General features: G+C 42.9%; 1 protein-coding gene across 1 annotated transcript; it reads left to right on the plus strand.

The window, feature by feature from the left end:
- Window positions 1–1,230: 1,230 nt before the first annotated feature.
- On the plus strand, window positions 1,231–16,659 carry LOC149304139 ((Lyso)-N-acylphosphatidylethanolamine lipase-like). Its single transcript, XM_089480198.1, has 7 exons — window positions 1,231–1,311; window positions 6,908–6,996; window positions 8,828–9,203; window positions 9,895–10,049; window positions 11,691–11,802; window positions 12,519–12,705; window positions 14,243–16,659. The coding sequence occupies exons 1-7, from the start codon at window positions 1,286–1,288 to the stop codon at window positions 14,330–14,332; spliced, it is 1,035 nt and encodes a 344-aa protein (XP_089336324.1). The 5' UTR covers window positions 1,231–1,285; the 3' UTR covers window positions 14,333–16,659.
- The last annotated feature ends 346 nt before the right edge of the window (window positions 16,660–17,005 follow it).

Below are 17,005 nucleotides of genomic sequence, written 5' to 3' on the forward strand. Positions count from 1 at the left end.
TGGCTTAATGTTCTATATGCCCACCCCTAAACTGCAAATCCCAGAATGCAACAGGAGGCAGCCAGAGCAGTTATTGCCACTATTATAATCCATACTAGTACATGTTAATGTCCAATAAAATAAGGCAGACAATCAAATTAAAGTAACATTAGATAACCATCATGCGATGTCTGGGACGCTTCCCTGAACAGTATTGGCTTTAACTTTCAGTTAAAGTGGAATAGCAACGCTTTAAGAGTGGATTGCGAGCCGGCTCAATGCTATGGAAGTCTGTGGCACACAGTTCCCAGAATCCCATAGCGCTGAGCCGAAGCAGTTACAGGTTATTTCTGTAGTGTGGAGGCAGCCTAAATGCCTCACTAAAGTCTAGAACACACTGCAGAAATAATCCAGTTTGAGACCGCTTTAACCTCCTTGGCTCAGTGCTAGGGAATCCTGGGATTTGTAGTTTGTTGTGACCTCAGAGCTCTTTTAACAGAGAAGGGCAAATGTCTCAAAACTACAGTTCCCAAAATTCTCTAGCATTGAGCCAGGGCACTTCAAGCGGATTAGTTCTGCAGTGTGGATGGGACCTAAACTGCAGTTCCCAGAATCCCATAGCACTGAGCCATGCCAGTGAAAGGGGTATCAAATTAGATTATTTCTGCAGTGTGGATGCAGCCCTAGCAAAGCTTAGCCTGCATCCATACTGGAGACATAACCCGGTTTGGCACCGCTTTAAGTCTTTTCTGGCTCAAGGCTATGGAATTCTGGGAGTTGGAGTTTGTTGTGGGCCCGGAGCGGAGCGGGAGTCTTGAGCCAGAAAAGACTTAAAGCGGTGAAGCTTCCCTGGCAGCCATCAATCATCCCTGGCCAGACTCCGCCCCTCTTTGTGATGCTCCGCCCACCTCAGGGAGGGAGGGAGGGAGGGAGAGGGAGGGAGGCAAGGAAGAAAGGAAGGAAAGAAAGAAGGCGCCCGGCCCTCCTCCTCCTCCTCCTCCTCCTTTCCCTCTCTGGATCCGATCCCATCCGGCAGCGATTGGAGTCCGGAGCGGGCCGGGCGCTCCCTTTCGGAGGCTCCCTCCCGCCCCTTCCCTTACATAAGCCCCGCAGGAAGGTTACACAACCGGCCCTTTTCTTCTCTCCTCCTTCTCCGCCCTCCGGCCATTCATAAAATGCGAACCACGCCTCTTCCCCGCCCGCTCGGCCCCGCCCCCGCGTTCTAGCTCCGCCCCTTCCCTCTTGGACCACGCCTTCCGAACCAGCTGGTGTGATGTAGTTGTGCTTCCTTCCTTCTTGGGGAGTCATGGAGCAGGAAGACCTGGAGCCTGGGTGAGTTGGCTCTCCAGGAGATATCTATAGATCCAGATATAGATCCAGGAGTGATATATATATATATATATATACACACACACACACACACACACACACACACACACACACACACATATAGGTTCTAATAGAGATCCAGGAGTAAAGTTTATGTAGATTGGTTCTCACAGATATACAGCTAGCAGTGATTGTGATATATATATATATATATATATATATATATATATATATATATAAAAATAATCCAGGAGCAAAATGTATATAGATTGGTACTAATAGATATAGATTCAGGATCTATCTATCTATATATATCTATATCTATATATAAGGAGAGAGAGGGGGGTTCTAATAGGTCTAGATCCAGGAGCATAATGTATATCCATTGGTTTTAACAGATATAGATCCAGGAACAAAACTTATGTAGATTGGTTCTGATAGATATACCTCCAGGAGTGAATATTTGGGTCTATTAGATATAGATCCAGGAGCAACATTTATATAACAGATTGGTTCTAATAGGTAAATATCCAGCAGTGAAATATATCTTTGGTTCTAATAGATATACATCCCTGAACCCTGATCAGTTCCCTGAACTCCCTAGCATTGAGCCAGGGCAGTTAAAGCGGTCTCAAAGTGGATTATTTCTTCAGTGCGTTTGAGACCTAAGTCTCTGGAGAGCAGGCTTTATGGAGTTCTGGATAAGGGAAGCTCAACCTGTAGTTGTAGATAGTAATGATAGTAATGACCTGAGTTGCTCCTACAGGTGGATGCAAAAAATGTTCATTCTCCTCACTTTCTGTGCTTGGGTTATTGTAATAATTATTATTTTAATTGCAGCTAAATACTTGGAGTTCGGTACGAAGCAGAGATTCATGTATGATTTTTAGTTAGGAGATGTCACTGTGCAAAGCATTGTATCTGGGTCTTTCTAATATTTTTCTTACAACCGAATCATTCCAGTTCAGGATCACAGGCAGGGATCCATGCTGGGAGAGTGCTGAATTTTTAGCAAGGATGGCTGTCTGTGAAATGCCCTGGATTTCGTCTGTAAACAACTCCGTTTGGGGAAGGGAAAGATGGAAAAAGTGGATCGAAATCCAAACAAGGCGTGGGTTAAGTCTGGCTCTGAAAAGTAGGGAGTGCCAGGAAGCATCAAGTGGGTGGAGGGGGTGCAGCCGAGAAAAGGAGATAAAAGATTAAAGTTGGGTTGGGAAAACAGAGAAAGGGGAAAGAAATAAATGTTGCAAGGAAGAGGAATGGGGAGAGGCAAGTTGAAATGGATCATTTAATTGCAGGAAAGGATGCCGCGAAGCATCCAAAAGAAGAAATTACGGCCTAAGCATTCTCCAATCTGTTCTTGTTGCCTTTATTCTTTGCAACATACAAAGTGTTCAATGCATCTGGCACGCGAACAGAGTGACTTTTCATCATGGAATAACAGCATGGTTTAGTGGTTTGAGTGTTGGACTGTGACTCTGGGAGACCAAGGTTTGAATTCTTGTTTAAAACCCACTGGGTGGCCATTGGCACGTCACACTCTCTCAACCTCAGAGGATGGCAACAGTGGCAGACCCCCCTCTGAAGAAAGCTGCCAAGAAAATGCCTTAGGATCGTCATAAATAAAAAACGACTTGAAGGCACACAACAGCAACAAATGTTAATCTTGTACACTTGGGCAGGAATGTGACTCCCTGCTTAGTTGGCGTGGATTCCAACCCTGGAGAGATCTTTGGTTAAACAAATGTTGTTGTTGTTGTGTTTTCCTTCAAGTTGACTTCAACATATGGTGACCCGATGAATGATAAAGAACTCTGATCATCCGCTGCCCTTTATCTTGTGTGCCAGGGTTTATAATAATATGTTTTGAAATGTTAGGTGGCAGGGTTCAAGTCTGAATTGGAGACAAATTCTTGCCCTCCTCCTTGTTTGGTGGAGCTAGGGCTTTTCATTGGTGAAGGGGAAATACTCTGCATATGCTTAGAAGTCCTTGCACATTTGTTAATGATTTTTTTTACATATTCCATCATTGAAACTTTGGGTTGGAAGAACCTCAACTTTACTCTGGTGCTACAACCAACTATCAGTCCAAGAATTCCCTAGCATTGAGCCATGGCAGTTAAAGTGGCGTCGAACCAGATTATTTCTGCCTTGTGGATGGGCTGAGAGTCAGTGCAATGGATGGGCTGAGAGTCAGGGACGAATCAGCAGAATTGAAGGCTTGACTCAGGATGACTCAGGGAAATTGGTCTGTCTACCCTGTCACAGATTTATTACAGTGCAGCCTTGTTCTTCCAAGAGTTCTTTGTCACTGGAAAGCAGCCCTTGTCCTTGCTTTGAAATCTGTCCATTGTAGCCGTTGCCAATGTCCAGAGACAGGGAAGTGCCTGGAGAGAAGTGCCCTGGCACTTGTGACAAGCCAGAATGTCCTGGCCCAAGTTTTGCGATGGCAAATGAACAGTGTTATCAAGTTTCTTGATTCCCTTTTGGAAGATAAAGAAGCCTTAGTTCTCGCCCTGTTCTTTTCCAAATTGTCCCACTTTAAGGGTGCATCTGCACTGTAGAAATGATGCAGTTTGAAACTACATACTTGAACTGCCATGGATCCGTTCTCCAGGCTCCATGGATTTGTAGTTTTGCGAGGCATCAGCACTCTTTGGCAGAGAGGGCTAAAATCCTTGCAAAACTACAAATCCCAGGATCCCATAGGATGGAGGTACGCTGGGGTTTGGTTCCAGGAACATGGACGATCAAGCCCCATTAAATACAATGGTATGGCAAAATGATGTCCCTTATACGAAATGACAAAATCAAGGTTTCCTTTTTGGAATTTATATTTTAAAAATATTTTCAAACCGGGTACGATTGATTCCGTGGATAAAAAAATCCATGGATATGGAGGGCTGACTGCACAGTGGTGTCAAACTGCATTATTTCTACAGTGTAGATGCATTCTAAGATGAAGCTCAAAGGTAGGGCTTTGATGGGAAGGCTTGCAAATACAACCTGGGGGTAAGGTTGCCAAAGTGAACAGTAGAGATGACTTCTGTACCTTTAATGGGTGTGTAGAAATTTCACAGATGTTGCTCATTACCTGGTTGTGTTAAAAGCCACACCTGCAGAAATTATTTCTTCTACACATCTAATATGGGCAGACTTTGGAAAAGTTACTTTTTGAACTCCCAGCTCCATGAATCTTCAAGAAAATTAGGCCACTGGCAGAACTGGTTGCAGCCTCAAACTGACTTTTCCACATTCTAATGGTGAAACAGCTGCTGTTGTCTATTGTTATTGTTATTATCATGCCACTAATAATTGCTGGAACAGAGAGAAAGCTAAGGGACATTAAAAACTGCAGGACTGATTGCCACAGATATTATTTTGTGGACTTTGATATGCAAAAATAACACTGCTTACGATTTGTATACTGTTTCAGATGGTTCAAAGTATGTCACTTTCATCATCTGCAGTCTGAGGGAGTGGGGAATGTATAGCTTCCCAGCCGTGGTCAAACTGCAGCTCCCAGCAGTCCCAGGGAGCATAGGCAGTGGTAAGGGACAATGGGGGTTCCAATCTAGCAACATATAAAAGGCCATCTCTTCCTCATCCTTGCAGTAATCCTCTTGACCAGCCTTGTGGGTATTTGTAGTAAGTCTCAGTGTCATGCTAAAACTGAAGAGGTCTGGATTCAAATTTCTATACTGCTGTGAGGTTCACTGGCTGATGTCTTCTTAACAACAATACAACCAAGTTTCTAGTCCTCAAGCTGTGGAAGAGGACTTGAAAGACAGTGGATGGTCAGGACTGAGGGTTGATAAATTTTTAGAACCACCACAGAGGCAGGCTTCAGTATCAGAACATTTCTTGATATATGCTGATAAAGTATTGGACTAGGACTAATAAAACCTGTGTTCAGATTCCATGTCACTGGATGACCTGTTGTATTACTTCTCCATTGCTTTAGTGAGAGCAGCTCCCTCCAACTGAAGGTTCACCCTTTATACCACTATGGATATTCCTCATTCAGCTACAATCATAATACAATTTAGCCTTGGTTATTGGAAAAATGAATTAACTACATTTTGTAGCTAGATGCTTTGGAGGTCTCCCTTTCTTTCATGCTTTCACACATAACATTCCAGCAGTGCTCTTTTTATACTGCGAGGGATTGGAGAGACCCTTCTCTCCACTCCTCCAACAGTCACTATTGGATTGGTTTTTTAAATTGATTTTTCCTTGCTGCTAGCAAAGTATTGTCAATGGAATTAGTGCATAATTGCCTGTGGAAAATTTGATGGTGGGTTCGTGAAGTTGTGGGTGGTGATGGTGGTGATGTCCTACTTAGGGTAGAGATTGTGACCCCTTCCTTAATCAGACTTACCCAAGTCAATGCGTATAAAATCACACCCTTTGTGTACACTCCTCTGCATGTTTACCCAGAAGGAAGTTCTACTGAGGTCAGCTCAGGAACATTGTCATGAGTCAGTGTGACTAAGGTTTTCATGCACAAGTTGCTTGCATTGTGTTTGTTGTTGCTTTCAGAAAGGACAGCTGTTTCAAGTTGCCAGAAAAGCTGGCGGCATGATCATTTCTCTGTGAATCCCCCTCAGGCAGTTTGTACTCTGTGTGGTTGCAAAAAGTTGCACATCGTGAGACTCGTTGTCCAGTGAAATGCATTTGCATTTTCCCCTGCTACAGTGACCTTGCTTGCTGCTGTTGAACTAGTCTGTGATCCCCATGCAAAGCAGAAATAGTAACAGGGTTTCCAGTTCAGGGTTGCCCCAGACAGTGAGGCTTCCCAGCCAAAACCTGAGATTTAGGGACAATCTCTGGTGATATCATTAAATGTTATGCATTATGAACAACGACTAAATGGCCCTTGCAGTCCCTTCCAATTCTGTGATTCCATGATTCAAACTAACCACAGTTGCTGACTTATAATTCAAGCACACAGAGAGATCATATCTTTCTGTAGAACATTAACTTTACAGCTTATCTTTAAATAATAATTTTTAAATGTACATGTTTTAGCTCATGTTTTAGCATTTTATGTTAAGGGAGACCATTTTATTATGCCACTGTATTTAATGGGGCTTGAGCGTCCATGGATTTTGGTATTCATGGGGGGACCCAGAACCATACCCCAGCAGATGAGTCCTGGTGCCCAAATAACTGGGAGGGAAGGAGGAAGCCAGATAAGTAAAGACATAGAACCCCAGGAAGCCCATAGAACTATCATTTTGTAAATTGCAGCAACAAATCAATTAAGTATTTCAAATGATAGCAAACTGCTGCTAGCTGAGCTAGAGATTTTCAAACAACCCCTCTTTTCTGGAAATGAGCCCACAAAACTGAAGAATTTGTCTCGAGATTTGGCGATCCTAGATACTAACTGTTCAAGGCTGTTCCTCTGCTCTCTCAAGTCCTGGCATCCTCCATATATCCCAGATATATATCACAAAGCTTGAGACTGAATATATCTTCCTAGTGCCGACTACTTTAATCTCTTGTTTTTCTTCTTTCATTTTCTTTCATGGTATTTCTTGCCATCCTTCCCATAGTCTGTCCTCACTTCAGCTATCTCTAATCCTTTCCACAGGTCCCAAGGTTGGCTAGGCGGCTGGTTGCCCGCCTGGCGCCCCACCTCCATGTCGCACCTCAAGAATGTAGAAGCTCGGATCTTGCAGTGTGAGTATTGCGGGGAGGCAGGTTGTGTTGATCTCTTCCCTCTTTGTCAAGAGAGATTAAGAAGACTCCCAATAGAAACTGGAGGAAGAAAATCCCAAGGTTGCATAACAACTGTGTGTGTTTGTGTGCTTGGAAAAAATATCATTCAGATCAGTTCCAAAACCCCCCAAGATGATCTGAAGGTTGTTAAATTTCCCTTCTTGGTCACAGCACTCAAGAACTGGAAATCCCTTCCTAGGGAGGCAAGACTGGTTCTTTCCTAGTTGCCTTTCTATTACCATGTGAAGGAAATGACCTTTAATAATGTATTATACTGCTTCTTATTTCTTAAATATTTAATGGATCTGTTTTAAATTATATATAATTTTGTAGATATTTGAATTACATTTTAAAAATAACTGATTATTATTTATTTTCACCAGTATCTGCTTTAATTTCTGTAAGCTGCTTGGAATCCCAGCTCTGGTGGAAAGGTAGAATATAAATAAAATAAATGTGCAGATTGGAGTGGAAAGGAAACACTGCTTGTTTTTAGGAGGTGAATAACTTTTTTCCCATTGGCAAAGGAGTCAGAGAAGACTACATATTATCACTCTGTTTAATTTGTGTGCAGAACACATCACAAGGAAAGGCTGTTTAGACTCAGCGGAAGAAAGTATGAAAATTGCAGGAAGGAAAGTCAGCAATTTAAGATATGAAGATGACACCATATTACTTGAGAAAACAGCAAAAATTTGGAGCAACACTGATGAAAATTAAGGAACAAAATGCAAAAGCAAGGTTACATTTGAGTACGAAGAAAAGAAAAATAATGACCTCAAAAAAATAATGACCACAGATGATTTACAAAATTTTAAGGTGGGTAACGAAGGCATTGAAATAGTTGAAGATTTCCTCGACCTTATATCATTAAACAAGATGGAGTCTATAGCCAAGGTGTCAGAAGACTAAGATTTGAAAAGGCAGAGCCATAAAGGAACTGGATACGATCTCAAGTGTAAAGACATATCATTATACTATATGACTTTGATTCTGATTCTGACATACCAAAGTCAGTATCTTCCAGGCCATAATATTTCTATGTATGGTTGTGAAAGCTGGACTGTGAATAAAGATGTCAGGGAAAAAATCAACTCATTTGGATTTTTTTTCAGATACCATGGACTGCTAAAAAGACAAATGACTTGGATTTTAGAGCAAGTCAGGCCTGAACTTTCACTGGAAGTGAAGATGACTAAACTGAATCAGTTGTACTTTGGACGGATCATGATACAGCATGACTCTCTGGAAAATATAATAAAGATAATAAATAATCATAGAAGGAAGTAGGAAAAGAGGGAGATTGTACTACAGGTGGATTGATTCAACCAGTCATGGTCCTGAAACTGCAAGACACCATAGCAAAGTTGTATGTGACCAGAGACATCCTGGATGTCTCTCATTCGTAGAGTCTCCATAAGTCAAAGTTGACAGCAAATAACAACAACAAAAATTACTTATCACAACTTCTTAGAACAGGCATTCCTATTCTGTAAGGGAGTAGGCATGCTGGCAAAAGGTGATACCTGCTAACCATGATTTCTTTAGAACTGTATCTGTAATGAAATGTGAAAAATTACTTACACATAACAACTGCTACTAAACAATTGAAGACTTCTTTCTAAATAATGCAACAGTTAGACTAAATGTTACACCACTCCTATTATCCACTGGATAGGAGAGTTCTTTTTGGAAAATTCTGACTTTTTTGTATTTATGGCTTGTGGATTATTTGCTCCTGGATGCTAAGCATTCATCTGTCCTTTCTGTCCCCTTTCCTTTTGTCCTCCAGGCCTCCAGAACCGATTTGTGACCCGGTACATCTCCATCCCCAACCAGTCTAAGATCTGGACTGTGTCACTCTCTCCGGAACGGGCCAAAGGGCGCACTCCCCTGGTGATGGTGCATGGTTTTGGTGGGGGTGTTGGCCTCTGGATCCTCAACCTGGATCAACTGAGCAGCTGTCGCCCTGTCCATGCTTTTGACCTTCTTGGCTTTGGACGCAGCTCCCGACCCCCCTTCCCCCGTGACGCTCAAGGGGCTGAGGAGGAGTTTGTGAGCTCCATTGAGGCCTGGCGCCAGGAGATGGGCATCCCCAACATGATCCTGCTTGGCCACAGCCTTGGGGGCTTCCTGGCTGCTTCCTACTGCTTGCAGTACCCAGAGAGGCGAGTATATGCCAATGTTATATCCACATTGCTAATTGTTGTACTAGTAGTGCAATTCTGTTATGAGCCTTCCCTAAAGTTTCAAAGTTGCTTTTTAAAGATCACAGCTCTCAGAATCCCCCAGATAGTATGGCCATTCAGTATGGAAAAGGTCTGTCATTTAGCTTTTACATATTGTCATAGGTGTGGGGCCTGAAGAGTTTTCTCTCAATATTATGGTACACAATTGACAGAAATTATTTTATGATTTAGATTGGGGTAGGAATTGTGTGGATTTTCAAATTGTTTTAAAGTGCAATTTCCAGCAGTCCTAGCAAGCATAGCTGCTGATGAGGAATGCCAGGAGATGCAATACAACAATTTTAAAGACCACATGTGTGTGTGAATAGGCTAAAATGTTATCACATCCTCCTTTATTTCTGTATGGATGCATACTCTTCTCTCCCCCCTCCCTGATTCAGAAAACATTAGTCTCATCATTAAATGCTCTCATAAAAAAATTGCCCTCCTTGTATCTTAGTTTAATGAGAGCCACCCTCAAGAATGGCATGGCTCATTTGTGCTGGACTGTACTACTCAAGAATGCAGGTGATAGACTAGCCTGTCAAGGAAAATGCCAGTAAGATTAGCACTTTACTATTCCTGAATGGAGGATTTACAACAGTGTGTCTTTCCCACCTCTCTTACCCAGGGTGAAACACCTCATCCTCGTGGACCCCTGGGGCTTCCCAATGCGGCCAACTGATCCAGCTCAGGTCCGTACCCCTCCAACCTGGGTCAAGGCTGTGGCCACATTGCTGGGACGATCTAACCCTCTGGCTGTGCTCCGAGCAGCAGGACCGTGGGGTGAGTGAGCTAGCAAGAAGAATAAACAGGTACTGAGGAATAAACCAAAGGAGTGGCAGGGTTCAGCAGTTGTTCAAAATAGAATTGCCTGTGCTTCTCAGCCATACTACCAAAAATTCTTGTAATTTGATCTGAGGACAGCTTGCTTGTGAGATGGGTATATGTATAGGTTTCATTCCATTAGCCACATGGACTGAAAATGATGTGATATTTCCAAGGAACCAAAGTACTTGAAATGTGTTATCTGCCTCTAATCCTTTTATTAAACCGATGATTCAGTTGTATGCGTCTCAGTACTGGAGAAAAAAATCACTCCCCAAATCTAGGAGATACCTTTCATGTTAAAAGTTGGACAGTTAAACTCATCTAAAACAATGTTTTAGCAATAGCATGTTTTAGCAATAACAAATTTTTTTTTAAACCCAGAAGTGTGGATAAAAATAGGCACCATTCATTACTGAATTCACATGTAAAGCTGGGTAACCAAGAGAAATTATTTATTTTCTTTCAGCCCTCCCTCCAAATGTCTTCTGGGGAATGTGGGGAGCATTTTCAGCACATCTTTGCAAACACAGGGCCATTTTAGGTCCAGGCAAGGTCTTTTTAAAAACAGGAATAGGAAATGACTTCAGGTCACTTTCTGTTTCTAAAAAAGGCCTCTCCTGGTCCTAAAACGGCCCAGGGACCGTGCCCAACATGGCAGAAATGCAAAGTGCTGGCCATGCCCTTTAAAACCCTATGGGTTCATGCCCCCACGAGGACATTTGGGAGCAAAAGTGTACCTTTTTTTAGGGAAAGTACAGTATGAGCACTGTTTTCCAAGATATCTTGGGTGACTAATGTGCCCCCCCTCCCCCGGCTTTCTCTGATTTCCCATACCTGCCCTAAAGGGTCCTGGGGCTGAAAAAAGTCCCTACACCACTGAAGCTTATTTAATGGAGTAGAGAACCTCTAGATCAAATAATCTGAGCCAGAGTAAAACAGGTTTCTATAGGATCACCCACATTATAATACAGGTTGATTATCCCTTGCCAGAATTCTGAAATCCAGTCACCTCTCCTCTTCTGTGGGCTTGCCATCTGTGGATTTGAGCATTCGTGGATGGCCCCACCTGGTTGTTCCCAATGGTGGTGCGTGCATGCAACCGCACCAGTGCAGTTGCGTGCACATCATGCACTGTTGGGAATAACGGGACTTCAGTTCCTGCGAAGCTTGCTTATTTGCAGGGAGGGGGGTCTGGAATGAAACCCCCACAGATATGAAGAGCTGACTGTACTCCAAAACCCAAAATTGACCATTTTCATGCACAAAATTATTAAAAACCTTGTATATAAAATTATCTTCAAGCTATGTGTATGAGATATATATGAAACATAAATAAATTTCCTGTTTAGACTTAGGCTCCATCTCAAGTATATGGAAATATTCCAAAATCTAAAAAAATAAAAATAAGAAAATTGAAAATCTTAAACAAGTCTGATCCCAAGAATTTCAGATGAGGTAGACCCAACATATAACGTTAAGGGAAGAAGCTCCTGTCTCTTTACACCATGTATAGTGTTACAAACCTTTATTATACTCTTATTCAGTTGTCAACGTATCAGCTTGGGGTCAATCTACTAGCTCTCTTTTTTTTTCCAGGTCCTGGACTGGTGCAGCGCTTCCGTCCAGACTTTAAGCAGAAGTTTGCCGATTTCTTTGACGACGATACCATCTCAGAATACATCTACCACTGCAATGCTCAAACACCCAGGTGAGAATATCACTAACCTGTTCCTTTTAAGATGGTCTTCCCACAACTATTGCCCTCTAGATAAATTGTACTTCAAAGGCTTTCCAGTTGGGGGGGGGATTATGGGAATTATAATACAGATCTCCTGGAGGGCACCAAGTTGAGGAAGGCCTACTCTAAGAGGTGTCTAGCATGCCCTATCTGTCCACTCACACCCATTTACCTTCCTTTACCTGAGCTCAGTTTGTTTGATCAGGCTTAAAACTTTCATTTTCCCATCCCTGCAGGGCATGACCATCCAGGTCCTGCTGAAGTACATGATGGCTGTCATCCTCCTTCTCTCTGAGGTTGAGTCCAAGCCCTAGTCCCAGCCACTATACCATCAGAACCAGCTCATTTGTGCTGAGGTCCCCTACCACCACAACAACCCAGCCACACATTGTTTCCTCAAGCTGGGTCTTCCTCTACCTCTGCCAGGGGTATTAAAAAAATGATCTGCTCTGGGTGTCAAATATGTTGCCTTGAACATTTGAGAAAAAAGAAGTGTAATACTTGTACTGTTGTTTGCATTATGTTTTTTTTAAAAAATCTTTAAATTCTTGGTGTTTTGAAACTGGGTTGGGTTTTTTTGCACGCTCTTGGAGTTCCATTGGATTGACACGAACTGGGGATGTCCTGGATTATGTTGCCCTTTCCCCATAATCCTTAACAATGTTGTTGTGTCCTTTCTCCCTCAGTGGCGAGGCAGGGTTCAAGGCTATGACAGAGGCGTTAGGTTGGGCCCGACGCCCCATGTTGGAGCGTATCCACCTGATTCGCCGTGACTTGCCTATCACCCTCATCTACGGTGCCAATTCCTGGATTGATACCAGCACTGGGGAGAAAGTCAAGCACTTGCGACCAGGGAGCTATGTCTGTGACATGGTAGGTAACTGAAATGTTACAGTAATAAATTAAAAACAAAAATAAAAAACCATTAAACAATACTGTTAAAAGCAGATGATTAAAACAATTTAAAATGCATTTGAAAAATAATTTAAACATACAGGATAGAAACATGCCACACCACTAGAAACACTATTCCACCATGCGATTAACCAGATCTATGGAATGCATGCCTAAAGAAGAAGATTTTAACCTGCTGGCAGAAAGAGAGCAGGGGAAGGACTCACCTGACCTCCTTGGGAAGGGAGTTCCACAATCTGGGAACAGCTACAGGGAGGTCTCTCTCCCATGTCCTCACCTAACATACTTGTGATGGTGACAAGACCGAGAGAAGGCCCTTCTCTGAAGGTCTTAGAATGAGACCAGCCCATATAGGGAGATACAATTTTTTATCTAGTCTGAACCCAAGCCTGTAGAGTTTTAAAGGGTATGGCCAGCACTTTGCATTCTGCTTAAAAGGATCGGTAACCACTGAAGGTGTTTCAGTAGAGGAGTTATATGGTCCCTGTAACCAGCCCTAGTTGGCACCCTGGGTGTAGCACACTACATATTATTTGCTACTATACCACCACAACTTGGTAGCAACTACAATCCTTCCCTGCACATACATATATCTTTTTTTAAAAAAGCATGCACAAGGAGTACACGCTTGCTTTTCAAGCTCCCTTGTGCCTCCAGAAAGTTTACAAAAGTGCTATTCAACTTGAAAAATGGGCTCATGCTCCCAAACACATTGTTTTAATATATTTCCTTGTCAGGATTTTCTGGTACTGGGGTTGCACAAGCAGGGAAATCAAATCATGGGCATGTTGTGGATGCCAGTCCACAGAATTAGCCCTTCCAATGAAAATATAGGAGTGTAGCAAGCTGACTTAGACCACTTATCCATATTCCTCAATATCACATACACCAGAGTGGAAACCAAGAGGCCAGATGTTGTTGAACTGCAAATCCCAGCATCCCTAGCCTGCATAACCAATGGTGATGAATGCTGGGTGTTTTCGTCCAGTAACATCTAGGTGTGGAAGCATGATTCCCACCCCTTCTTTGTGCTGACTGGCTCTCCTGTGCTTTGTGTGTGTGTGTGTGTCCCTTCAAGTTGCCTGTCAACTTAAGGTGACCCTATGAATTTCATAGGGTTTTCTTCAGCAAGGAGTACTCAGGTGGTTTTGCCAGTTCTTTCCTCTGAAAACTAGCCAACAGCACCTGGTATTCATTGGCAGCCTCCCATCCAAATACTAACCTGGGATGACCCTATTTCACTTCCAAGGTTGGACAAGATCTGTTGTCTTTAGGGAATTTAGGCCTCATAGTTCATACAGGATTCTTTTCTTTCCCCAACCTATCTGTAGATGCCAGGAATTAAACATTGGAACCTTCTGCACATGCCTCTTGTGTTGTGCCACTAAGCTATAGTTCTTTCCTAAATAACTATGTGGGCTGAAACTAAGTAGGCCTGGTTTTCATGCTTGTCTGAACCCAACACCTGTTCTTGGCTTTCCTATTTCTTCTTCAGGCTATTCCGGGTGCCTCACACCATGTCTACGCCGACCAGCCCCATGCCTTCAATGCTGCTGTGAAACAGATCTGTGATGCTGTTGACTGACTGCACCTGGAACAGAAGGGAAAAGATGATCCTTCCTTTTCTGCAGGCCTCTCTCCCCAGAGCCCAGTTGCTGGGACATGCACAAGGCGCTCCATGCTTCCCAAGGAGCAGAGACATCAGCTCCTCTAGAGTCAGTTGCAACTTGGTCTTGGAGGATACCTTGCCTCTACCTTCACCCTTGCTTGACTTCCCCCTGAAACTCTATTCTATTTAAAGGTTGCAGGCCACCTGTGTTGGGTTAACCTAGACTCAAATGTTTTTATTTTATCCCAATGTCTCCTTGCTTCTTGGTTTGTTTTATACTGTGCCTCTCCTGACCTGTCCACACATTGCTTTCCTCATAACTATCTTTCATTGTCATTCTCCTCCTCCATTTTCTCAGCTGTTGTTTCTTTTCATCTGTTTTCAGTTCTTTGTTTTCCTGCAGCACCACTCACAGTATTTTTGTGCCACAGAAAGCTATTGTTAATTTCACTGATCAGTGGGCCATGTAATAGTAAACACAGAAATGAGGTCTCTTTTTGGGAGGCAATAGAATGCAGAGTTTTATTTTCTTTCTTGTAGAAGATTATATTTTGTTGATCCATTTAGTCAAGACATCTTGGTTTGTGAAGCTGGAAGCTGTCTGATAGCTTCTTTTTGGTAAAGGCCATCTTTAACCTCACCTAAGTCAAGGAGATGGCTTGGACTGAGAGTGAATAATGCATCATTGTTTTCAGTTCCCTCCCTCCCTCTTTCTTTCTGTCTCTTCCTCCCACCTCCAGAGCATACCAGTCTATCACAGTAGACTCTTGAATGTTAGTTGATACCATGTCTGTGGATTATGTCATGTCTGTTCCATAGTGGAAGAACATTAGCAGAATGTGACATAGACATGACAGGAGACTCTTGGCCATTGTGTGCCAATGTGGAAGGCTGCCCATGGCTTCTGATGTCAAACAAAAGGAGGATGACAGAAGCTTCAAATCGCTACCTCATATTAGGTTCAGGTAGCTGAGATGAGGTGAGAAGGAAATGCTGATCCCCAGCTTTCACCTGAGGTCAAGAAGACAGGAAGATCACCAGTTGTTCAACTATGGTGTAGAGGCCTGGCAAATCCTTCTCAGGCTAGTGGAGGACCAGAGAAGCTTGAGATACTGGAATAATGGGTGTCCTTCTAAGACAGGTGTGCAAACTACAGCCCTCCAGGTGTTGTTGAAATCCCACCAGCCTTAGCCTGCAGAGCCAGTGGTCAAGAATGCTGGGAGCAAACATCTGGAGGGCTGCACTTCACTCAACCCGGTTTCAAGAGTTGAATTTCCTGGCTGAGTGAAGCAGGAGGCAACTTCATATTAACAAAATACTATCCATTATGTACAGGGCTACCACTGTTTGTCTGGTTTAGTGCCCTCAGCCCCAACCATTTCTGGTCTCTCACATTTATAAAAGAGGACATGTTGTTCCTCTGTAGTTCCTTGGGGGTGAGAATTCCATGATTAAAAACACACACGCTTGTGTGAAAATTTGGGTGGAATTCACCACAGTTTGTTCATCTACTTTATTCAGTTTTGGCAAATGTAGGGGGCAGAAATATTTCAGTAACAATCAAAACACTTTGTGACTTTTCTTGGCGCGACCGGTGAAGGAGATGCACAGTGCTTGTTTTTACAGCATGTAAAAATTCGATCTCTTCTGCTATGCTGTCTCACTGCCCCATCTAGTGGTGGCAAAGTTGGGCAAAGGAAGTCTCCAATAGATGCAAGCTTGTGGCTAAGCCTAAGTAGTTAGCCTGGGCTTTGCGTTGCCACCTATGAAATCCATCCCTCTGTCTTATACAAAGTGATTCAAAAAGAATGGTGCAAAACTTAAGCTGTTCTTATTCAGTTTTGAACCATTCTTTTTTAATTGTCCTATATACACACATGTCAACACCACACAGTCTCGACCAAGTGCCACTTTGGTGGGGGAAAAACCCTCATGATGCTTTACTTTTATTTCTAATTTATAAGGCATTACTTGTCATTGGGCATCTTGTATCCTGAGCTCTATCCCCCCCACTGCATGAAGCTTTGGCTGAGGTGGGGGAGATATGATTAATGGAGGCACTGAAAGATTTGTCCCTGTCTCCTCAGGCTTACTGGGAGTTATGGCCTTTTCTTTTCTTTCTATTTTTGGTAAAGCGTGTGTGCAATGGCTCTGCGGTGCCATATTAATGCCCTCTCTAACATGGGATGTGGGAGCATGTTTGCTCCCTTCTCTTAATCCCCTGCATTTGTGGTGCTTTGTATAAAACTGACTTTGGTTTGTACTAAATTTTGTATGTTTAATAAAATGATTGTTCTAAGAAATGGTTTCTTAGTGTTGCCGTGGCTCGCTTTCTCCCCCCTGGAGGCTGTTGCTGGCACATTAGGTCTAATAACCATGACAACTATGACATTTTCTTCTTGGATAGAGTGGCCAATGATGTGGCTCTCTAAAAGTTACTGGACTGCAGCTCCCAGCATGCAACTCTCGCCACTGGCTATGCTGGCTAAGGATGATAGTAACTGCAGTTCCAACCTTTGTAAGATTTCATTTCCCCCTCCTCTACACTAGGTCAAGATCTGAACACATCTTAAAAGGAAGAAAATCCTAGGGGATTAACCACAAAATGGCTCTCTATTTTACTTGAGTGGCTTATAGCAAACAAGCTCA

The sequence above is a fragment of the Sceloporus occidentalis genome, unplaced genomic scaffold, assembly GCF_023333645.1.
Source record: "Sceloporus occidentalis isolate IW3139 unplaced genomic scaffold, rSceOcc1.0.p SCAF_14, whole genome shotgun sequence".
In the NCBI taxonomy this organism is placed as follows: Eukaryota; Metazoa; Chordata; class Lepidosauria; order Squamata; family Phrynosomatidae; genus Sceloporus; species Sceloporus occidentalis.

Bases quoted from the DNA above. Each gene is read 5' to 3' on its own strand.
- LOC149304139 (XM_089480198.1), top strand. From the start codon at position 1,286: ATGGAGCAGGAAGACCTGGAGCCTGG. The intron at 6,997-8,827 runs GTGAGTATTGCG...TTTGTCCTCCAG, and splicing joins AGAAGCTCGGATCTTGCAGT to GCCTCCAGAACCGATTTGTG. The intron at 12,706-14,242 runs GTAGGTAACTGA...TTTCTTCTTCAG, and splicing joins GGAGCTATGTCTGTGACATG to GCTATTCCGGGTGCCTCACA.